Below are 25,839 nucleotides of genomic sequence, written 5' to 3' on the forward strand. Positions count from 1 at the left end.
TAACCGACACAATGTATTCTGTTTTCACACTTTGTTTCCACTTAAAAGATAGTGAATGCAGATTCATTTGTTAACAATATTTTGAAGCTTTTTTCATAATATTTGCTTTATATTTTGTACAAACAGTTGAACTGTAATTTTAAATTTCAGTCTTCTGCTTTGAAGCTACATGAAAATATGGTGGGATAAACATTCAGAAAAATAGATTTGCGGTTATATAATTTCTCTTTATTATAAAAAAGTTGCTTCACCATATGAAACTTTTTTCTCCTATATTTTGGAAGGCTCATGTTCCCTTTTATATTTCACGGAGTCGACATGATATAATGTGTTTCTGATATCTGTAATCTTTTATGATTACATCATGAGGATGGTATTATAAAAGTTATTCTCATACAGTATTGAGGAGTCTTGAAGATTTAAAACCGAAGAATGGAATATAAGAATGCTTCAATCCAGATATTAAATGGTAGACAAATAAGCAATGTAGTAATTGTTAAAGATTTAATACTACATTTTTTTTGTATTTAAGGGTTTTGATTTTTTTCCTTAGCTTGATGTATCCTATCATAATTTTAATGGACTATTAACCTTTACCATTTGATCCGAATTACTATATTTTTCAGCAAAGTAGAAGTTTCTTTCTTTTGAGTAACATTTCACATTCTAAGAGTAGCATGACTCTAAGGGCCTGTTTCTGTTGCCACTTCTGTCAGCAGCTATCTTTGACAGCAGTAGATTTTGGGCCCATTCATCTTTAAGTAGAAATACAAATGCCTGATTTGGCAGGCTATGCTTTCACAGCAGATTTTGTAAAGAGAGCTGCCTGTTGAAGTCTCCTGTCCATGTTGTCTTGCAGAACCGTGATACTTTACAAAACGGCATCAGCGTTGGCTAACAGTTGCATACATAAACTTTGTTGTTAAAATATATCTGTTTATCATCACGTTTTTCTGATTTTGAAATTGGGCTGTGTTTCAAGGCAAGAGGTAAATTTGAGAATTTATTTTTTTGATTTTCATTTGTTAGAAAACTTGGCTATGTATTTCAAGAATTTCTTAGAAGTCTGAACAGTTAAACCCTCCTTTTGGTTAACACGTTACTTCTGGAACCAGTAGATAAAATTCTACACATTAAACACAGTAAAAACGGTGTATATTCTGCAAAGGACAGAATTTTAGATTAAAGTTTTCTGGGCACAAAAGTAGTAGCAAAATGATCCCTACAAAACAGAGTAAATAACACAAGAAATAACTTTTGTTAATTTGAAACTTTAGAAACTGAAACTTGTAAGATGTAATTAAATTATGGTACTGTACATACCAGCTGTTCTTGGTAATTGAAACTTTACAATATGAAAAATACATTACATCTGTACAGTTTATACAGGTAGGTAGGATGAGTTTTGAAAAAGATTCACTTTAAGGGTCATACTCCGAAGTCAAAAAAATACTGCACAACTTAACTGATTACAAATTGTAGACTTGAAACAATTAATCTTTGCGATTCATTTTTAATTTGAACAGGGATCCTAGAATCCATAATATTATGTCTTCTCACTTCTGTCCATAATGTTACATAGAATTTGGTTGCAGCCTCTGCTACAGGAAAAGACAGACAACATCCCCCCCCCCCCGCCCCCCCCCAGTTAAGCCAGCTGCTGACTGTGTTCCTTGATTCGTGCTGCCGTTGTTATTGTGCTCAGATCCAGATCAGTTTCTAGGTGCGTTTCCACTGTTTCTTCCTGGTTATTCGAGTCATAGGGCTTGTGAGCAAGCAGTTCATGATGTACTCCACAGTAACTTATCGTGGGCTGATCATAGGCAAGAAATGTTGACACATTCATAGACAATGGTATCTAGGGGAAAAACAAAGATGAAAAACAAACAGTTACCAAAAGACATAATCAAATTGAACTCGCCTAAATTTGAAGTTGAAGAAACAGACTGTCTAAAAACATTGGCTAATGCCAAATATACTGCTGCATGTAAAAAAAATATCTCTTCCTTCTCTATATCCCTCTACCCCCTCCACTCCACCCAAACCCTGGTCTTTACTAGGCTGTTTTAAGCCTAACCACTACCACCTTTGATCTTCTGGCCCAGGGCTAGATGTGTGCTTGAATATGTGAGGATTAAGATGTGATTGAACTCAAATTGTCTTTAGAATGTAATTAGCCTCTGCTAAAACCAGTCTATCAGAGAGGAGAAAGAGAAGTGACTCAGTTGGAGATATATGGAATATTTCAAATGACATTTAAATGGCTTTTCAAGTTTAATAGCAATTAGTGGGTCTTGCTTGAATATATCAATGGGTGTGATACCTTTGGTCTGCTGGGAAATGCTCATGGATGACACGTTTTCTATTTATAGCACAAGTGTTGATTTGAATCTAGCAGCTTTCAGTAAATATTGGACTATGGTAGATGATAGTTACATCCACTGTTATGCTATGGTAGCTCTGGAAGCTGCAGGTTTAGTTCAAATACTTTAGACTGAAAAGTTATTAAATTTTTTTACTGTTTTCTTGGGGATTTTGAATGCACTTCAGCATAGAATTATTTACTATACACTGTAGAATCAGAAGGAAAATGAATACAAGTTTTGAATTGTATTTATTTGTTCTATTAGATTGATTTTTATATATATTAAGAGAATCGAAGGATGAAAAAGGTGACTATGTTGTAATGGCTGTGTGAGTCATGTGCTGAAGTATTTAAAAATCAGATTTCCAGTCCATTGTAAAACTTGTGACTTTTATTGTTCTCTTGCTGTTATTTTGAAGACTGACTGAAATGTAATAAAACTAAATATGAAGACAGATAATATTTTAAAGCATTTTAATTTGAAATATGAAATGATACAAACCAAAACTGTTTCTCATTAGCACAACTGGTTGGTGCATTTGGATGTCCAACCTGTACCTCTACATGCTTGTGAGAGGATGTTGGAAGTCCCATTATAAACACTGCTCATATGCTATGTAAAACATGAAGATAGACTGAAAAATATAAGGAAATGGATGACTTTTCTACCTACTTATGAGATATCAATAGCTCATGAAGAGCTAAATAACATTCAGCTTAGAAGATGGGCGTATGTAGCGTATCCCGTCATCACACTGTCTGAATCGGAAGAACGATCAGTTACCTTTGTCAAAACTGTATATTCATAGGGTAGAATCAGAAAACCAGTGGAATGTATCTTTTTCTATTCTGACTCTTGTATTTGAAAGATTTAAGGTTAAAGATACTGTACTGTATCATAGGTGTCTGGTGATCTGTGTCTCCTCACTCACAAAAATTCAGGAGCTCTCTCTGCATTTCATGTAGCCACCTTGGGTGCATTTTAGTTGGTTGGTTGTTTCCCTCATGATGAAACACTGGATAAACACCTCAGGCTTTCTTAAAATGATTAAAAGACTTTACCTGAGGAAGAACTCTGGCATTTTAAATACATGCAATAAGAGGAAATGCTCCACGTTTTTGCCTCTTCATAAACACTATATTTTCTTAAGCTATTGAACATTTCCTTTTACAGCTCAAAATGTATTTCCTAACCTACTTTCATGAATGTGGCACAATATTGGATGATGTCACTGTGGGCATGGTTTACTTTTGGAGGCTGCAATGCAATGAAAATGTACTGTCTCCTGCAGCTTTACTGTCATGATAGAGGAAAGGTTAAGTGCTATGCTATGTTCTCATTATTACTGTGATCACATCCAGAACCGTGTCACCTAAGTGATCTCCTCAAGTAGCAATTTCAATACAACCAACACAATTCTTAAGCCCTACTGTAAACAGGACTGATCCCCCTCACTCCCAAGTTGATTGTGCCTTCAGTTGCTATTGTACTGTAGGTTATAAACATCTCTGGTCCTCTTTGTACCTCACCTAAAGACTGCCATAAATTCTAGAGATGGGATGTAAGCAAAGCCACTTCCATCTCCGTTCATGTTCTGTTGACCAGACGCGTGTGCCTGAGAGAGATACAGAATTTCTCACTGAATGAATCACCTTCGTAAACAGCAAGGCTAGAAGGCATGAGATGTCCCAAAGAGTGTACAAAAAGGAAGAGTGGCATAAAGACTCTGGCTGTACAGGGAATCATGTAGATGTGCTGGTACTTACTTTTTCTCTGCCCACTCAGTTAATTTAGTCATATTTGCGTTACCCTTTTTTTTAACAGGAGCAAATGGTGGTGAATGGCCTTGAATCTCTAATGCCTATCTACACTTTCATGGAAACCAGACAAAATGTTGTACTGTCTGGCTTTAAATGTGCTGTTGCATACATTTTGATTGGAATAGTCAATGAAGAGATATTTAGTGCCACATTTATCAAAATAGAAGATATGGGTTGACATGCTTTGTAAAAATTAAAATCTGTGTCTGTGTGTTTGGAATAAGAGCTGAGGCTTGCATACATTTTTTAAAAAAGGTTTGTTGTATGTATGTTGGATTGGAAAAAGTGTGTGTATGTTATGATCTTCATTCCTGGTCGTATTCTTAGTAGCCTTTTTTCATGTATTTTTCATGTAATGTATCTAAATTGCTGACACTTGATCATATTCTGTTTTCAGCAACATCAGAATAGAAAGAAAGCATAAGGGAAGAAAGGAGCACTTTAACTGCTTCAGGCCTGTAGTCAGAAATGAGCTGAGTATGGTTATGGGCTTGTTTTAAATTCTTTCTGATGCACGACAACCTTGCAGTAAAGCAACTCTACAGGGAGTTGGTCAGCAATGTAAGGTGGGCTAAGCAAACTCTATGTACCATTGCCATGAAATGTACACAATTGCATACATGCATTCTTTCAAGCATACATATACAGGCCTGAGTGGGAAGCCATGGAGGAGGAGATCTAAGACCTAGCTGAGATTAGAGAAACAGAACAACTTTTGGATTAATTAGATTTTTCTTAGCCTGGTAAAGTTTCCTTTCTGAAAAAAATTAGCTTGTGTGGTTCTCCGTTGCTGTTTCTGAAGTGATGTATGAAACTGTGTTGGCAATTCTACCTTATTCTGGGCAAATAGGAAACAAGAATGATGGCACTCTTCAGAAAAATCTGCACTGGTTTGCTTGTAACCAGGTCGTTCCTGTGGAGTGCAAAATCTGCACCTTTTAGAAAATTGGTGATATTCAGACCTGTTATAAAAATCTCCCAGATAGTTTCTTCTGACCTACTCCTTTTCTCTTGTTGTCCCGTTCTGTCTCTGTTTCCTAGAATGGTCAGGATCTGACCACCTGCCATGTTTCTTTTTAGTGTAAGTATTTGGGGAAGGAGACTTCTCGGTCACTCCAGTTCATACCACAGCTCATTTGTAACCATCAGGTGAAGCTGTTACCAACTGCTGCTTTATTGCTGTCAGGGTATGCTGGATCACTTTAGGCTTCTCAGGTTATAGTCCTGGAACAGAGATGTCAACCCTTGTGACATGATAATTAAACAAGGAACATCCCTGTTTGTATTTCCTCCTCTGCATTTTTCCTTCCTATTTTTCTTCTGATAGTGGTATGTGTCTCAGTAAAAGTTCTATCTCTATAAACCTTCTGTTCTTTGAAGTTTTCTTTAAATTCAAATAAGTAATACCACAGCATTTGTAATGATAGCTCTCATCTCTTTGACAGCAATTCTGGAGTAAAAAATGCTGTGTGAACTTCATATTGTTTGGAGCTCAGGTTCAGATGAATGTCCGAAAAGCCTCAGCTTATCTCAGATTTACAGTTCAGAAGCCTTAAAATTGCAATTACTATTCAAGGAAGCATCTGTCCTGCAAGCTGAATTTCATTGCATAGTACTAAATTCCTGTACAGTGTGTGGGGGAGAAAAAGTTCCAGCAACCCTATGTATTTTCAGTAAGGAAGTCTAAAACTCCAGGCTTGTTTTACATAGAAAATATACCTATGAAGGTTGCATTTACAAAACTGTATAGCAAACCAGAATTTAAAAAAAAATAATTCTGTTCAGTCCTGACAAGAATTTAATCCAGCGTTTAGGATGTTGATGCTTTTGCATTTCTGTTTTGATTGTCACTGGCAGTTGAAAAGTTACCACAGATTAAAAAGAAAGCTTTTTTTAAAAAAAATTAGACTGAGAATTTGGTTCTGGCATCTCCCTAGCAATTACAGAGATCTGCAACAAATAGGTTATTTTATCCAAACTGCAGAAGTATATTCACTACTAAACAGATGTGAACTGATTGGGGAGGGGAATGCTTCTAGCTACAGATGAATATCTTGGCAGTCAGCAAAGATGGGAAAGGTTCTAGCAAAGGCATACAGCATTTATTAAGCTTCTGGTGGTGTGGCTGTGCTCTTATCTGATTGCTTGACCTTGGCTTGGCTTTCATAAGAAACAGAATCACATTTTTTTGTGCATTTATTGTATTTAGAATTAAAGGCAATATTTTCAGCCTAAGGATTTTGGTATTTTGTTAAATTTAATGGACGTGGGGCGTTCAGATCTCCTGGGGGGGATTTCAAGACACAGCCACAGAGTCCTGGAAATGAAAGCTTGGAAACTAAAGACGTAAGGGCATAGCCACGGATCTGGAGTGGCTTAAGAATGTAGGCATGAGAAAATACGATAGGGCAAAGGAATATTATCTGTGGAGATGGCAGAGATAAGGAGCTGAAAAACAGAAGGTCATGAACAGGAGGGATGAAAATAAGTAAACCAGGTTGTACACTGAAATAGGAGAATAAAATGAGCTGAAGAATGGAAGCAATAGAAGTGATGGAGTTGTGATATATCATTCTGAAAATGCACAGAATGCAGGAATGTCATGACAACATAGGCAAGGGAATATAATATATCGGCATAAGGTCAACATATGAGAATTGAATCTCTTTCATATAGAAGTCAGTGGAATTTTGCTATTGGCTTCAGTAAAAAAAAAAAAGAACAAGTCCTTGTAATATATACCGGGGAACCATAAAGTTTTTTTGACATGAATCAAAATTAAGTGCTTTATTCATGACCACTGTGAAGAATCCTGTTATTTCAAATGAACCTCAAAACAAATCTGACACTTTACCATCCATTAGTTTTGACTTTATGATGTATTTGCCATATTATTTAAATTTATTGGAGGTTAAATTTTGAATAGTACTATTTTTGAAACCTTGTGCATCTAAAACAGAAAAAGGCTTGGAAGGAATAAAATACCTTGGGTATGTTAGATAGAGAATACATTAGAATAAATTAGAATTAATGTATTTTAAAAATTTTATCTAAATTTGCTCTTTCATGAATCGTAACAACTTGATTTCAGACTTTGAATTACACGTGAAGGCAGTTTCTGTCTTCATGTGGGAACGCCCTGAATTCCTAGTTTCTCTCCTGTTTCCTATACCTGTGAACCTCACTGTTCAATGTTGTTCTCAGCAAAGCATCACTGAACCCACTTTATTAATATTTACTAGCCCATATTTCTGGGATATCTTGGATCCTTCTCTAAATACCCCTGTCTTCCACAAGCTTTCTTATTTGCAAATCACTTGCCAAATTGTGCTTTGTTTTTGCTACCTCTGTTTTCTCAGCCCCCTCTCAACTTCCCAACTTGCCTACTTCAAACTTCATCATGCTGTTCTCTTTAGCATGGTCAGAGAGAGTTACCTGTTTTCTTCTGTCCTCCTCTGTCCTATTTTCCCATATTTCTCATCTGCATGTTTCTTGTCTTGTCCCCTGCTTTTCCCTTCCACGTCTCCAAGTCCTCACTTCACACAGTGCCTGGTGGCTTCTTCTGCATCTGCTTTTCACTTTCCAGTGACTCCATCTCTCTGCCAACCCACTGGTTCTGTCCTCTGGCCTACCTCAAGCTCACACCACTGCAATGCATCTTATCCTGCCCTCTGAGAGCTGTTTCTTGTAGCCAGAACTACCTTGCATAATGGTGGCTATAAGCATGGTTGCTCAGTTTTTCCTGTCTGCCTCTCTTCCATGCAGTCCTCTGTAGGTGCCCTTTTGTGTTCATAGGCAACATTGCAGGGCATTGTAATGCCTATCCCAGATTTTACCACAGACCTTTCAGAACATTTTACCCTGTTTTCTCTGTCCTGGTTTTCTCTCAAGAGGAACTGATTTTCCCCAAATGCTTTTCCAATGCTCTCTAACACTGTTATTTCCCTAAGAGGGTTGTATTAACTTGGTTGTTTCTTTTTCTTCTGCTACTGTAAGATACAGAGAAAACGCCATGTAACAGTGTAATCCAAAAAGTCTTGTTCCAGTGCTGCTGGACCATAGCAGTTCTGTGAATTTTTTGACTCATGTTAGAAACTACTTCTTGTGCTGAATGGAGAAAACCGGTTGAATATACGCTCCAGACACAGTGTAGTAGCCTTGCAGATACCCTGCTCCTCAGTGGTTCCTGTTTTCTTCCAATAACCTAGGTAAGTCTTAGAATATTTGAAGTACTTTGCAAGGTTCTGCTTTATTGATAAAGTTGCACAAAAATTACATGAACACTCATTCAAGCTTCTTAACTGGCTTCTTGAAGCCAAGTCCCCGTTCCTGATGGAGTCTTAGGACAGGACTGTAGCAAGATTGTTCTGTACTTTCACCTACATCTCCTGCCCCTGCACCCCCTCTGTGATTTAGGCAGGTCTTGCATGTAAGAAGTCCCTTATTTTCTCTCTTAAGTAGCATGTCCAATGGCTTCCTGTGGAAGCCCTAGAGCTGTCTGGTACGTATAGTTATGAAAAGAAAGTACCTATCTGATTATGTTTTGATCCCATTTCTTTCATGCTCTGCTTCTTCACGCGTGTATTTACTTAAAAGTGTTGTGCCGTTAAACAAGGGAGGTAATTAAACTCAAGCTTCTGTTAAAGAATAGATAAACCTGTTATAGCCAATTTGTGACGGTCATGGATTTACAGTTCAGATCTTCCTAGCTCCTCTACCAAAATGTAACTCAGCCATGGGGGTAAGGTTACCAGAAGTTACTTTTGGTGGTGGTGGGATTTGCACACACTGTGAGGAGGCCTTACTGTAAGGCAGTGAGTACCTTGGATTAAATCGTGGTCCCTTCAAAGTGCTGAAAATGGATGGCTGCAAAAATTGCTAGTCACTTTTAGAGATCTTAGTTTTCTTTTAAACTTCTAAATTCTTAGGTGGTTATTTTTTTAAAACCTGTGTCTGCATATTTCAACCTTTCAAAGTCCAAATTCTAAAGACCTGGGAAATGGCAATAGATCAGCTGGTGAGAACTTTGGCATGGAATGTCACAAGGCATTGGTATTAACTCACCCAGCTTTACTTCTGAATGGCACGGAGGAGTTGTGCAAGTGAAGGAATGCAAAGGGAAGGATGTTTTCAAGTTTTTTCTGCTTCTCAAAATTCATTTCTACTCAGTTCAGGCTGTAATTAAAAACCTACCAAAAGCGTAAGCAGTAACAAAAGCTTTCGTTGAATAGCAAAATTTTTCTTCACACAAACATTAATGCCCACTTGGTGAGGGAGAACTGTGTTTTCTATTCAAAGGGCACATCTGTCCAGATGTTGTATGTGATGTCAACGTGAAAATTTCTTTTCTGTTACTCAAGAACACTTGCTTTTCTTCTGCTATGATCTTCCCTCTTGGCAGTAAATCTGGGCAATAAAGTACAGTAGTTATGTGTTTCGTGTCCTCTTCTTGGGTTTGGTAATTTTTCTATTTCAACGTGTTCATCTCTGGCTACCTAAATTGGGGTCCACATTGTGAGCAATAATGCAACCGAAACCAAACATGTATTGCTATGCATTTGTTTTGTGCCCTGTCTTCACTGCCATGTTAGACTAATGTGTTGTAACTGTCATAAACTGTCGTAACCAGAGAAAGACAAGAGTGAGGAAGCAAAGGACAGATGAGAGGTCTGCATCACATCTGTATTTTAAACTTTTTAAACCATCCGTTCAGTCACACTGAACATGAGGTCCAGTTGTCTTCATGGCAATATAAGAAACGTATTATTTCAAAGCTCCTATTGAAGTAACTGCTGCTCCTAGACTTTACTTATTCTAGTGGCTGAATATCCTGTGCTTATGTTGATACCAAAAAAGAAAAAGCTTTAGTAAGTGCATGATTAGAATTATAGTCCATCAGTAATAGTATTCTTATCTGTTCAATGTTGAACATGAATTTTAAATAATTTATGATGCAGTGTATTCCCTGTGAGAGGAGAGTGATGTTAAATCACCTTTAAAAACAAAGGTCAGTAGTTTTGAACCTTTGTGTTGAATGTCGGGCATGTAAACACTAAGCTGATTTTTTCTGAGGGGTGGGAGAAGGTACAGAGAGCAATTCAGCCACTGTTGGGTTCCATGAGAAAACCATGCAAATTTTTTTTAGTTATGTTGATGTAAGTTTGGTATCTTAATTCTAAAGTAGAAGGAATTGGCAAAAAATTTTCAGCAAGTTAAATATACTAGTTTTGACAACGGCGTTTACCGGTTTTTGAAATGCGAAAGTGAACAGCTGCTAGCAGCTGCTGAAGAATACCACCTCTTTCTTTTTATTTTTAAGAAGTAGAAGATAAGGAAGAAGAGGAAGCAGAACTAAAAGGCGTCTTATTTTTCATTTTGATTCAGTTCATTGGGGTTCAGACTAAGAAATAGTGAGCTGTGGTTTCCTAGTTGCTAAACATTTTGTCTTGCATGTTGTTAGTTTTCTCAAAATTTGAACAGGATGACATTTGCTTAACATCTTTCCTTCCGGCAAAGAACGTGACATTCGTGGGATGAGAACAACTTGTGAATTGATTAGTTTTAATTGCTTGCCTGTCTTTGAAAGCAGTATGTATTACATTTTATTTTAGTTAGGCATTCGTGTTGGCTATTAATGTTAAAAAATGAGTAAGTTATAAATGCTGTTCTGCCTGTCAAGGTAAATGTCTACCTGGCCTTTTTGAATTTTTTTTTTTATTTGTTTGTGTGTTCTTTTGGTTTGGTCTGGTTTGGTGATTTGTGTTTGTTTTAATATTTTTTTCAATAACAGTCCTTCAAGTTCTAATGTAGTAAATTGAATTAGGGAAGTAGGTATGACAGTGTATGATTATGAGTAAAAATTTATCCTTCCAGTTGATGCATTGTTTGAAATATTCTTCATAATGTTTAATAATGAAGTGTATATTGCACTAAAGTATTTCTAAAAATATTATTATGATTAGACCCGTATCTCTTTAGCACTGACCTTTTAAGGTTTCTTGTTTGTTTTTCAGTTGTATACAAAACTTGATGACACCTTTATTGATAAGCTCTAAAGGCATAATTACTGAAGTTTCATTTTAAAAAGACAACTCTGAACTTTGTGGGACTAAAAGTAAATCAAGACAGATAAAACTTTTACTTTAGATGCTGAATAAATGATGGATTCAGTTCAAAGTGTTCGATAGCAAGCATTTGTTACATACAGAAAAAGCTAGCTATTTTTGCCTTTGTTACAGCTTGGACCAGCTGAACGTCATACTGTATCTTAGTTACAATTCACTATTTAGCAATCAATAGATAATCTTAAAATATGAAGAATTTGTGTGAGTAAAAAGCATATGAAAAAAGATGTCTTTGAAAAGTAAATAATGTATTTGTAGAGCTGTCTCAAAGAGAGTATGTTTGTAAGCCACACATATGTAGGTAGATGTGTATGTATTGTACGCACACACTTGTAAGTCTTGTAGACAAGCCCCAAAAGAGGTCAGTGCAGCTCCTTCCCTTCTCTGAAAGTTTTAGAATACTAAAAAGGAAACTAGACGTTATTGGTTTATGTAGAAGGAAAGGGAGCTGAAGGCAAGGAACTAATGAGATTAGTTTGATTTATATTATGGATTTGTTCCATATTTAAGGAGGTCTATCTCCCTTAAAACCCTATTGTGTCATAAAGTTGAAGAAACCACGTATTACAGTTAAGTTTTTCTAAACTTGTCCAAGCCAGGCTTAGTTAAACATTAGAGTGCCTTGTTTAATTAAATACCCTAGGGCCTGGTCATGCAGGATGACTTCCAGAAACTGAAGGGAAGACATTTTGTTTAGGAGAGCTCTGTGGAGAGTAAGGTCTGTGCATGGTATTCTGTGGTATTCCTCTTAATGAGCAAAAATCACTGAAGAGTGGCTATGCCCAATATCTAATCAGTTACGGCACAGACTGCAGTTATTTTTACAGATTTTCATTAAGCGTGATTGTTTTGGTTGACAGTTGAACTTTTTGGCTGCTCACAGGGCTATAAGTAGGGGTTTTTGAGGACTCTGTTCCTCAAAGGTTAGATTCTCATATATTGGATAGGCTTGTGTAGAGTGTGATTAATATGATCTTATTTTCTTTATCCTTCTCTAATTATTTTAATGTAACAAGCAATTTTAATATCCCCTAAGTGCTATAACAGGCAATCTCATTACTTTTCATCAGGCTTGTTTACATAGAAATAAAACAGCAGCAAAATAAATAACACTGAACAAACCAGAAGTTGAAGTATTGCCTACTCTGTGTATTCAGAACCATGAGTCAGACTCCGAAGAAGTCATGAGGATACCTTAAGGAGGGTATTTTTGTTGATATAATCTTTAGCTTCTTGTTTACTTTTTGGTGCGTGAGCAGTTGGGGAATATTATATTGCTTTTGTATGTAACTATGAAGACTAGGTTCTCACTTTAGTGAAAGCTGAAGGTCTTAAAGCTGCAATACTAGGGGCTTTAGGAAGTATCAGGAAACTTGGTAATACTGATGAAATAGATGTCTTCCTTCTTCCACTTTGCCCTTTCTCTCTTTGTTATCTCCCAACTGTTAGCCTGTTCTTTCTTAGTTCTTGTTTTATTGTTTCCCCTCAATTTCTGTCTGTAAGAGGAAGCATCCCTCTTATTATTAACCATATTAATAATTTGTGTAAGCTCTCCATCTTCCAGTTATATTGTTGTTGGGTGCCGTTAGTGTATTATCTCATTCACTTTTTATTTTCTTTGTATTCTACTGTATCTCATTGGCTACTTTTCAGTAAGGTGCCCATATGCTCTCTTTCCTTAAGTGTCATATCCCAAAATATGGTTTCTTGACTCCAGGAAAGGAGACAGGAGGGCCTGGTTAATAACGTAGTTAATCCGGTGTTTGTATGAATTGGAGTTGTATGGGCCAACAGATGCCAGGGCCAGAAGAATTATAGATCTGCGAGGCAGAGAACTTGCACTATCTCTGAGAGCAAGAAGGAGGCTTTATTTACTCTGCCAGTTGGATTTTTCTCTCTCAAAATTTTGTCTGTAGAAAACTGAGTTGAAGACAAATGATGTATTTCATTTGAGTTCTATGTTACAGATAGCTTGAGGTTAAACTGAGGTACCAATTTAAAAACCACAAAACCCAGCAACTGAAACCTGGTGCTTTCAATCCCCTTCTCCTGACATTTCTGAGGAAGAGTCTTTTCCAGTCACATCTATAGCTGACAGAATCCTGTCTGCAGTGTTCTTGTAACTGAAAAGTCATCTCGCACTCTCAGCAGCACAGCTGTGCTGGCAAAACCCTTCATGCAGATGTAGCCATGCTGAATTTTATAAGCTTAGCTTGTATCGGTCAGGATGTTCTTCAGCTGGTGCAGGAGCTCTGCTGTCAGATTGTTCTGGTGAGTGTGATTGCCGTTACAGCTCTCTTGGCTGACTTTCAGTAATATTGAGATATTAGATGGTCAGTGATATGTTATGATATCAGGAATATTCCTGTGTAATGAAATCTCAAATTCTAGGAGCCTTAAGAAGTGTGTAAAAACCCCAGCAAAAAAAACAAAACAATAAACCCTCCTACCTCAACCTCACCTTATGCTTCTCTGATATGTCTTTGTATTGCTGCATTATTTTGTGAGGCAATGCTGATCAGTACTTGAGGTTGGCCAAAGCATACCTGGATATATATGGCACGTGTGATTTCATTTAAAAGGCATATAATGAAAACGTCTCTTTGCATGTAGGAAACTACTTATGAAGAATCAGAATGTCAAGCATGGTTTTTTTATTTCATTCTGAAGTGTGTTGTAATATGAATTCCCTTTTTTACATTTTAAACAAGTAGTTTCCATGGAGTGTTTTCCTCTAGTGAGTGTTCTCAAACAAATTAATAAATAAAATTTAAAAAATCTAACTTGTATTCATAGCTTGCGTCAACTTATGATATGAATAACATTATTTCAGTGACTCATCCAGACATACCTGTCAGAGATGGAAAACCTATACTGAGACTGCTTTAATCCATTTGCTGATTTTTCTGGTCCCAAAGCCCCTTGAAGTACCTGACTGAAATCCAAATGTGCTCCACATGCTGAGTTTTGCATGTAGATCTTTAAATTAGTTGGAAGACACAGATTCCCCTGGGATTCAATCATTTGTTGAAGCTTAAATGGTTTGTTTACTGTAGGAAGTGTTTTACTTTTAAAATCTCTTTTGCACCATACAATGCATCTGTTCTTACTGAAAAACTTCATACATGCTGAACAGAATTCCAGGTATTCTTCTCCCATCCTTCCTTTCTTATTCCCTCTCCCCCCCCAAGCTGATAAAAGGCTAGTTTTTGTTTCTGTTGTTGTTGCTCTGAAGTACACTTTGCTTTCCTGAAGAACCAAGAGCTGGGAGCTCCTGGCTTGGCTAGAGGCAGGTTAGTGCTATCAGTGGTCGTTTGCACGTATGCATTACAGTGACTGTTGTGCTGAAACTTGGGCAATGCCAGGACATCACAGGATGGGGGGTGGAGGCAGACAGGTTGAGGAGGCTTAACTTGGGTGTACACAGTCACCAAACAGCGGTTAGGGAGTAGGCATCCTTGTTTTGTGAGGTGGGTTTGTGTTGCGCAAAGGGTACAAGTGAGGAGTGGAAAGAATTGGATCATCATCTGTCTGTTCAAAGAGTAACTAAAATAGGCAAAATATCAGTTCTCCATATAGTTACCATTACCCTTCAGTTAAATAACTAGCGTATTGCTCTTTTCTAATTGTTTGAACAAGGGCATTTTCATGCATCTTAAAAAATCCTTTTGAATGATGCCAAAATGCTAGTACAGTTTTGGCAGAGGCTCTCCTGGAATGAAGTCCTCGCTCTTTGTTAGTGATAGGAGAATTGACATGTTCAGTCAGGGAGAAGAGACTTCCTAAAGGATATTAGGAGAAACAACTCAAAAGACAGAAGAATTTAAGCCAAAAGTCAAATTTCTAACTGGAAATTTATAAAATTGATATTAATATATTTAAATGAAAAAAAGGGAAATTTACATTGCTTTAACAGACTCAGTTCTTGGAATTTACCATGCAATGGGCAGCATTTTGTTTATGTCCACAAAATCATGTAATTTCATAAAACTTATCTGAGTGAAGTATTTCTGATTATGTTAGTGAATAATCTCTGTGTAATTATTTAAGTAAATTAAAGAAAGATCTTTGTTAAAAACTGACGATATTATAATAGAAGGCTAATATCAGATGCAGCTTGAAAAGCAAGAACAGGAGTTAATATACTTTATGTATCTTATGGATGGGGAGCATGGGATATATGGTTCTTTCAGTTCTCAGATTCTACATAAGTTCACTGTTTACCTGACAAATATAAAATTGTTATTTTCTGATGTGACAGTAGTAATGATACAGCATTTCTTTCCCTTAACCAAGACATCCTCCACATACATTGTTTAATATTGTGATAATGAAATAGTTTTCTTTTTTTAAACTTCTTTCCCTCTGTGAGTGTAAGTCGCCTTCATATTATATTTTATCACTGTATAATTCTAGAGAGAAATGCTCTGTTACATTCCCAAGCAGTATATGCTAGATTATGTCTATTGATAAGAGGTATTAATTATTGCACTTGTTAAAATATTTATGTCACGTCCATCAGTTGCTCTGCTCCTAAGGTATTTGCTTGGCACTCAGGCTAGATGTTTGTGTATCTGTTCATAATTAAATAATTCTTCAATGTAGGGCTACACGTTTTGCAGGGCTGGAAAGCATTATTTGGCCAATTTAATATTGATTCTTTTAAAACCCAGGCCAAACATTCAAAGCATAAAGTGACAGTTTATTGATAGCCAGGCTGTTCATCATCCTTTTTACTCTTACATGCTGCACTAGTTAGTTACTGTGGCAGATTTTAAGGAAAATTATATTAAGCAAGGGAGCATAGACAATACGTTATGAGAGTTTGAGGTATGCAGGCAAGGGACCAAAGCTGAGTGGAGTAGTTTTAAAAAAAAAAAAAATCCTGGAAAAGTTGTCATAGACCTTTTTGGTCCATTAAAGATGACCTTAATTGGTAGTTTGCATGGTTCATAGAATTGGGACTGGAATTTTGAGTTTTAGATATCGAAGTGACTCATCTGCTTAGCCCAGTGTGGTAGTTACCAAAAGGCATTAGGAGGCTGCTCTGTTATCTCTGCACAGCTGACTCCATTATAGCCCTCGTGGTATAGGAACTTCAATAGGACTAATATAAAAAAGAGCCTCTCTTGGTCTGCATCTGGGTTATTGTTCCCCTTTTTTGACAAGGGCATCTTAAAACCCCATCCTCCTGTTGATACCAGGGGTATTCCTTTCAGGTTTGCACAGGTAAAGTGCATTTCCCCTTTAAAGAAATCTTCCAAGTAATGAGGAAAATTGAAAACTGTTTAGGATATTTATTTAGAGCCAGATGGTTAACTCAGTCACTTTGATCTTTTCCAGTACCCAGTCATGCAAATACGTTTACTTTCTTATATTAATTGTAGAAAGAGACATCAATACATACTTACTGCATAGCTATTTTGGTTAGTGTATTTTCTTTAGGTCAAAATGGAGTCGTGTTACTGTGATAAAAGAGGCAGCTTATACTATTTTTGGTATTGTGGGTAGGCAGAGGATAGTTCTTCTCAGAACATGCAACCTGAGATCTTAAACAGTATTAAAAAAGCCCACATATACAGCAGGAGCCCAGTGAGAGTTTAAAGGAACGCACAAAATGGGTGATAAGCAGCACTGTTAGCACTTCTAACAGATCTGGCCTGGAGAAAAAGAATGAAGCCTGGATATTTTTGAAACAAGTGAAAATATTACAGAAAATGTAATAAATATGTTCTGTTTATGTAATTCTATTTGGAAACTTCCACAGAATTTACAAGAGAAGATGTGTTTCTGTTCAGAGAGCTTGTTTGCTGTTAGAACAAGTGAGAAAACTGTGGAAAACAAGACAAACTTAGAGGGCTGAAGAGCTACGCAAAGTAAACCAGCCAGCTGTGTGCAAGGAAAAATTAAATACAGATACACTAGATACTCATCAATCTGCTTGGCTTGGTGTCAGCATGTACTGCCTGCAGGTGGTAGCGATAGCAGGGGCAAGAGGGTGAAGACTGTGCCAGTAATAAAGGAAATTACCTTCTATATTTGAGAAATATGAAGGTGATGTGTGAGCCATCCATATTAGTGGGTACATGCACCTTAAAGATAATAAAACAGTGCTGCTTTTCAAAATGTTGAGAAATGTACGTTCTGAAGCCTGCATGCTCTACCTGCACTAGCTCTAGGCAGCTCCTGATGGAAATTCAAAAAACTGAGGGATTTTGGATACACAGTGGATCAGAATGAAAAATAATTTTGGACTTTTGAAGTTTTTCCCTGTAGCATTTTCATTTTAAATTAGAATAATTGTTTTTGTTGCACACTGATTAATAATTAAAGTTGCAGCATTACAAATTATAAAAATTGATTTTTGAATGTTAATTAGAGTTTAAAAATGGCAACAGTGTATTAAAATCATAATGAGAACATTTTGGTCTAATCCAAATGTTCCAGAATTTTTAGTGAAATATTGTGGATAGATTTTCCTTTTTTTTAAAAAAAAAAAAAACCCACATTTTCTTAATTGGAATTTTCTGATGGAAAAAATCCATCCATATGTTTTTGACCAATTCTGAGTACCTTGAGAATAATTCCAAAGTTTGTTTCCTTTGCTGAGGCCAGATCATGCCATTAGCATGATGGTGTTCACAAAGCAGTGTCACGTCTTGTCTGAGACAGCAGATTCAGACACACAAGGCGATCTAGCAACAATAGATTAAGTTACTAATAGTAGTAATGCAATGCTTAGTGGCTGTTACTAATTAAAGGATTTAATTAAGTTGTCAGGAAAGAATATAGATAATCACTATGTCAGTTCTTTATCATCTGGCTGCTTGAGCAAACCATTGTCTGGTATATGTTATGCACTAGTATGTGGCATGGATCCCCTTGTTCTTCCTTTCAATTTCCTTAGGCATTTCTGGGTTCTTTCTTTTGGAGTGTAGTGGTAAAAAATAGGTGCGGACTTTGACTTGTCTCATATGATAGGGCTCTGTTCCCACCTATTCTATATAGTGTTAGGAGTTTTAAGGCAAAAGATTTTGAGTAATGTGGCTTTATGTAATCACAAATTTCTGGTTTAATATTTATTAGCCTTAAAGAAACAAAAAGGACAATTAGTATGTGTCACTTCTTTGGAGTGTTTTTCTCTTGCATGGGATTGCTGACAATAGAATGGTAAAGGCTTACTTGCATTTGCTTGACTGTGATTCACAGTTCAAGTAGCGTTTTGTCAATGCAGGAAGAATAGGATTTTCCTCCGTTTGGTTAGTCACCATGGAGTTCTCTTGTGATTCTACAATCCTAGGCAATACAAGATCAGTTTTTCAGAAAAGCTTTTCTGAAAAACTGCTTTTGAACTAGAGGATGCTGGCATGCAGTTGGACCGTTCCCATTGAAAGTACTGCATGTTCAAAGTAATGTTTATGGGTCTAATTTTAGAAGTCATTCAGCAGATTCAAGGCCTCGTGGACAGAAGGACGTATGAGCTTAAATGGCACTTAAGTGGATGCTAATGCACGTGAAACAGATGGCAACCGCAAGTTGTCTTTCTTAGTTTTTTGACCTGTAAGTTCCTGGGGTGCTGCAGTTCAGTGTTATTTGTGGACTCAGAACCATCCTAATCTGACCACTGGGGAATCCATCAGCTGTGCTGAGTGTTGTTTGGATCTGGAAGCTGGACTAAGTGGTGCTGAACGCTGCAGGAACGATGTTTGCTCACAACACTGGCTACATATGCTGACAGCACTACATTTCATCTGAAGAATCTGAATGGACCTGAAGAAGGGCCAGTATAGGTACTTGATGAGCCTCTGTCTTTTGAGAGACCACTGTGTGTTTCCACAGAGAATTGTCTTGGCTGACTTTACCTCTTATAAAGCCCCCTCTAAATCCATCTTCTTTGAAAACCTTTGTGTAAAACTTTCATTACAAGAATTTACATGAGAATGACCAAAACATAATTAGTTTCTAATACAACTTTTTCAAAATCTGGATTTACATGCTTTAATATGCACACCAGATGGGCTGAAAATCTGACCAAATTTCACAATCACATGTCACAGGTAACATCTAATTAAATGTACAAAACAAATTTTAAAATACTTGGGCAGAATTTCTTTAGGGTGATTTTAGAATAAAAGAGAAATATTTTATATAATTTCATTTGACAGAGATGTTTTCTGACTTTTTAAAGAATAGTTTGCTATTTATCATTTTGTTCCTTTTGGTAATGTGCTTCGCACATTAAAAATAGATGAACAGAGAACTATTCAGCTGAGCTAACCAAAGACACAGATGGCTAGTACAGAAATCTGCCAGTCTCTCAAATCTGTATTGGAAAATTCCTTATGAAAGACTTTTTACCTTGAAGCTGGTGAAGTTAACTGGAACAAATTGCATGTTTGTTTTCTGGCAGTGGATTTTACAGTTGTACAGACAAACTTTCTCTAACCTCATGAGCGTTAACAACACATTTTATAAATCATGTAAGGATTCCAAAGTAGTAGTGTTGTTCAAGGAAAGGATTTGATTACAGGGAAGCTAAGGTAGACTTCAGTGTGGTTGAGATAGGTCATTCCTTTATGCACTGAGTCTGTGGCACCTACTCCTAAATCAGGCAGCTGGCTTTGATCACCTGGAAGTCTATCAGAAGACTTTGTGCCTCCACAGTGGCTTTGTGTCCCAGCCACACAAGCAGGTCCTCACTTGTAATTTGCCTTCCGCAGTGCTGTCTGAGCCGCCACAATCTTTATCTGCACTCTGGATCAGGCATTGGTAGGAATTGGATCTGGAGAAGGCAAAGTGCTGCCCAGAAAAGATTACTTTTTCCTAGGACTATTTCAGGACTTGGTGGAAACTCTTAGTTTGGCACTCTGTTGGAAAAGAAAGGTGATAAAGTAATTGATTCATCATGATTTTTGAAAGATACAGCCAAATTATTGATTGCTGAAGGCAAATGCACTAATTTCACATGTATGAATTGCTGTAGTAAGTGAAGACTGGCTTGAGAAGGAAGTTACTTTAAAGCAAACTGGTGTGTAGATTGATTTATGCTGCAGTGATTGCGCAAGAAAATGCTCTTGCTTTACTGTCAACACAAGGTACTCCTTGGCAGTTTTCCAGCCAGTTAAAATAGTACCTTGCATTTTCTTTACCAACGTTTTCACCATTCCCTTAGCTATCAAAGACATGGCGTATCTGAAGATGATGTCTTTGGCAGTACAGTGAAATGCACTGATGACACTTCTGGATATCTGAGAAAATACCGAGCAAAGACACTCTACTTAATGAAGTAAATCTCTTAGCCTACAGTCCAATGAAAACGCTCTTAAGGGATTTTCTACATTACACACTGTGGTACAGAGCTGCTAACTCAAATCCCAGAAGCGATATAGTCACATTAGGTCTCTCTGTCTTAGTAACTCTCCAGCCCCACTGCCTTTTGTTTACAAGCAAGCTCAGTCAGAGTTGGATTGCTTCCTTTCTCCATTGCTTTGTGTTCTACAGTGCAGATTTACGTGCAATGTCTTTAAATCTTACAGCAACAGTGATAGCTTAAAATTGGCTTATATAAAAATAATGGCTTGTGGTTTGAAAGTAAGAAAGCAAAATGATAAAGAACACTGTATTCAGTATTACCATTGTCTGGATGTTACTGAGAGAAGGAATGGAAAAATTCTGTTGCAACCTACTCCAGAGATAAGGCAGCAACTTGGACAGAGTGCAACAAGGAAAGGAGGAACAATTGATTTTAAACTCGGGTTGTATCTGTAAGGTACACCACTTGGCATCCTAGATATCCAGCTTTTTCAGTACATGCCACCATTCCATTTATGGGGTAAACGTAAAAATCGCAGTAGAGCTTTCAAAACACCCTCATGAATTCATTTTCTGAAAAGTAGTTACACACTTTGAATAAATGATACACATTATCTTTTTTGTTTAGAAAGAAAAGCTTTAACAAGCAAAAAATGACCATTGTAAAAATTGTTATTTGCCGTTCAGAGAAGTTATTGTATTGCTGGGCTGATGATTTGAATTAAATTGTTGATGTGTTCATTTGTTCTTCATGACATGGTCTGCTTTAATCCGTAAGAACAACACCTACAGCCTAACGGGATTTTCAGTTTCTGAGATTCCTTATGTTCTGTTTTTATTCGAATAATATATGGTGCTTTCACACATGTTGTTTGACTAAAAGAAAATGAGGAGACACAAACAAACAAACAAAAATCCTTAAAACATTCTAGTCTCTATACTTAATCTACCTGTCCTTTCTATTCCTTTCTGCCCCTGGAGACGTTTGAGCAACACGTGCTACTGCTTTATATCACCTTTTTGCTTCCCTGCAGCGAACACATAGCCTCTAGACTATAGCATTTTTACTGCATGTGAGAAACCAGATTGTTATTCTTGCTGCATTTACTGTACTTCTTCCACTGATACTGCTCTGCTGGCCCCAAGGTCTGAATGGCATGGATCTGATGCTCACAGCCTAGGAATAAAGCCAGTGTGAGCACTACAGAGATCCCGTCACTAGGGCAAGGAAAACATTAACTCTTGCAGCTTGTTTGGATAAATGAAGGAAATCACAACTTAACCAAAATATGAGGAGCGTGAGGATATTGCTGGGACAGGATCTGCATTGAAAAGCACCACGAATGCACATGTCATAAGAAGAAAGTTTTAAAAAGCTAAGCTTGTCTAGCTGTCTGATTGGGAAAAACTAGTGCAGTGAGAGCAGTAGTATTTGAGAGGCTTAATGCTAGGTTTTCAGAGTGATGAGAATCTTTGCCATTGTCAAGCTATCTATCTCTGTTAATTTCCTTGTTGAAAACACCCTTTTGGAGAAAAACTCTCTGTCAATGAAACAGGTTTCCTGAGAAGTATTGTGGGTTTTTTCATTTGTTTGTATGTTTGTTGTTTGGTGTTAGGTTTTTTTTTTTAAAGCATAGTATAATTTATTGATATATCTCTCCAGTGTTATTCTCCTTAGTCAGGGTCCTTTTTAATCTCCCTGTTGTGCTGTGATCATAGGTTGTTGAGTTCTGTGCAACATCATGGTAGCTCTTCAGATAGATGCTCTTTCAGTTCTGTTTCTCCTTTACCTGAGGTAACGTAGCATTGCTCCCTATGTCGTTGTGCTTGTTAGTGACTCTCTCACTGGGCGTCCCTTTGTACATGTCTGACACAGCACCTCGCTAACTTGTAAGAGCTCCATTATATGGACGTGGTAACACGCTGATTGGCAGAGCTTTTTATCTATATTCATTTTATTTTGTAATCAGGAATATGCCTGTTCAATGGATTGTTCTAACATCTAAAATTTATGCAGCAAAAGTGGTTTTTACTGAATTTTGTGATATCTTCTGCTTCGATGGGTAGAACTGTGTGTTCCTTTATCATTATATTTCTCAGTGTTGGAGGATTATTAATACTTCTCAGCTGCCTCTCTAAACGTTTTTCTTCAATCAGGGCCAACTCTAACTTGATGGAACAGGTGGTTGCTTAACCAGCAAATTGTTTAACGTAAAGCCCCAGCCAGGATGTAGCTTCTTATAATTAAAACATTCATGCTGCTCCTGCCAGCCATCTTTTTCCCCTTGCTCAGCATTGCACCACTATTTCAGACAGAATGTGCCACAATAAAATAAAGAACACCTCCAATATTAACCCTGACTCATCCAAATCACCCAGACGTTTCTCGTATGTATTGTGATATTGAGATGCCGAAAGACTGGATGGGACCTGCTTTCCATGTCTCAGGAGAAAATATTTCTTTTTATTTCTATGTTTCTTTCGACGACAGCAATCTCTTCCTGTTGTTTTAGGGGGAAAAACCCCAATCCGAGCATATGGTTCTACCTTTACATTGCAAAATGCTGTCATTCGGGGACTTCAAAGCTGGGGCATGACGTGGATGTTTGGATTGCGTGTCACCTGAAACAGCAAGTGAATATCCACTGGCACTGGGGCAGAAAGGGAGAGACTCTTTATGTTCACCTTACCTACTGTCCTGACTGCCTCCGTGACTGACCCTCCTTGTTCTTAGTCGGAGGCTGTGGCTGGCAGGGATGGGAAACAGTTATCTGTGTGGGCGAGAGGTCAAGTGCGCATATAATGCCCATTTTTTCCCTCAGTGATTTGAGGATGTATTTGAAACCTCTAGGATCCTTACTCTTGGTGAGTAGGTGTCAAAACAAACCTGCCAACTCAGTAGCTGATTTTTAGGAGGTTTTTAACATATAAGTCGTCATTAACTTCCTGGGTGACAGGGTCTGTGTTACTTTCCAGTCAAACAAATGGCCTCCTCCATCACCTACGCAGGCAGACTGCGCCATCGCCTGTATTATAACACTGTATGCTAGCATGATTGTTGATCATATAAATATCACAACTATGGAGCATTACAGGGTCTTTAAATCAGCTGGTCTGTATTCTGTCTTGAAATCTGTAGTTTTGACGCTCATATTTATTTGTAGAAGTATTTGCTATAAAGTGGTTGGTTGTACCAAGATGCATAATTGGCAAAGTGAGATTGTTACCAGCTGCAATCCTAATTTTCAGATTTGACAAACATTTATGGTGACCTACTTAGAATAGATACAGTACTACTATTACCATACTATTTATGTAGACATGCCAAATATAAAAGAAGTCTTAGATTGTTACATTAGAAAATATTATCCCTCTGTTTTTTGGGTAAAGTGCTTTTCTCATGTACCAGTTAATAGTGTAGGCAAAGAGTTTTTTACTAGATGTCTGAAAAAGGATCAAAAAATGCTTTGTTCAGAACAAATCTAATGTCGATTGCCACCAAAGAGGGGACTGGGGCCTCAAGTATAGTTCAGCCTTTGTAGCCTGATCTAAGGAACTGGCAGCTTGTTTCCACATAAATCTGGACTGAAATATCAGAAAATCCATTTAATTTACATCCTTTTTTTTTTTTTTTGAGTGAAATTCTATGTATGGAAAGATTTTAGCATAAAACTTTCCTACTCCATTTTTACTTTTTTTTTTCTGAAGTTTAAACAGTTGCTTGTGGTGTCTGTAGAATACGCAAGAAGTTAAAGCTCTATACTTCAGATTGAAAAGGCTGTTTAGACTAGTTTTGTTTAAGCAGCAATAGAACTGTATACATATTTATTGCTAATGTTACTGGGTGCTTATTGCCAACTTATCTTGCTTGAAGTATAAGATGGGAATCTTTAAACTAGTCACCATGAAATATTCCTTTTCTCTTTTGTCAGTGTCTTACCAATTTCATAGATATTTCACATTTTTGTTGCATTTACTTACATCTGATGTAGTAGTATATCTCTATATTCAAATAAATGATAAGAACTGAAGATTGATGTATCATCTTGGTATTGCATCTAATCTGTTACTGTCCTTTAAAGCATTATGGATGCTTTGATCAAATATTATTTTCAACTGACTGCTGAATTAGCAGTGAGTGACAGATATATTCACTCTCATTGACAAATATATTGTTAGTCCTTGAATAATCTCACTAATCCTGGCTTTGTACCATGGTCTGGCCTCTTGTATATACAAGTTGAAATTGCTCTATTAGAAATCAGGATGAGAAAATTTACTAAATCAAGATTTCAGAATATTGAAAGGGTATTCACTATCATTTGGTGTCCTTTCAGAAATCTCCTAGTTATTTGTGACATCAGGGCTTAATACATGATAGTGGGTTATCACATACGAAATCTCAATTTCATACATGGCACTGAGCATCTGTTTATTGTAAGTGATCTTTTAAAGGCTGTAGTCACATTGTAAACTGGCTTTATTTCTAACATCTCATGTTAAACTCTCCCATGTGTCCAGCCTGCATAGTTGCATTTGCCTACTAGTTGCAAGTTACAGGTTTTCAAAATGAATATGTTGAGTAACGCTGTAGTTTGGTGGGTATAATAGCCTGGCTTTGAAGTGTTTGTTAATTGGTTGTGATAATGTCTGTTAGGTATGTAAAAGTGTTACAAAGAACATCTGCTCCTGTCATAATTGATGCCACTTTTAATCAAGATCAGCACTTTAAGCTGAATAGGGCATTAATTAATATCAGAACTGGTCCAATTGTGAAGAATTTTTCCTCTGTGTAGAACCATGGTCCATTTGGCTAGTATAACAGCACTAATCCTGATTTCAAACCTGTCCAGATGAAAGGTCCTTATACTTTTTCAATTTTTCATGGAAATCCTTTGTGTCCTGGATCAAGCTCTCAGTTCTCTTGGGGCATGCTGCATTTCCAGGAGGGAGGTGAATCAGAAAACTGATGAATTCTGCCCTTGAAGAAACATTGTGCTGTTACACTATTTCACAGCAGTTCTTATAATTCTCTCCGTTTGTGCATATATGTATTTTCATTTTTCACTTCATTACACACATAAAATATGACAGAGTTCCAGTTGCTTTGGTAACTTTTAATTTCCAATTTTCTTATCTTTACTTTTAAAATCAAAGTGTTTCATTAATGCCTATTTCTTCCGCTAAGCTTTAGAAGAAGTGGATTTAATTCTAAGC

At 37.0% G+C, this 25,839-nt stretch overlaps 1 protein-coding gene across 1 annotated transcript in view; it reads right to left on the reverse strand.

Annotated features, from left to right (window-relative positions):
- Positions 1-209: 209 nt before the first annotated feature.
- LRRTM3 (leucine rich repeat transmembrane neuronal 3) overlaps positions 210-25,839 on the reverse strand; it is an 89,999-nt gene continuing 64,369 nt past the window's right edge. Inside the window, exon 3 of the mRNA XM_009703261.1 lies at positions 210-1,858. Coding sequence (XP_009701563.1) covers positions 1,649-1,858 — 210 coding nt within the window. The 3' untranslated portion in view covers positions 210-1,648. The remainder of the gene's footprint in view (positions 1,859-25,839) is intronic.

The sequence above is a fragment of the Cariama cristata genome, unplaced genomic scaffold, assembly GCF_000690535.1.
Source record: "Cariama cristata isolate BGI_N322 unplaced genomic scaffold, ASM69053v1 scaffold547, whole genome shotgun sequence".
NCBI classification, from domain to species: domain Eukaryota; kingdom Metazoa; phylum Chordata; class Aves; order Cariamiformes; family Cariamidae; genus Cariama; species Cariama cristata.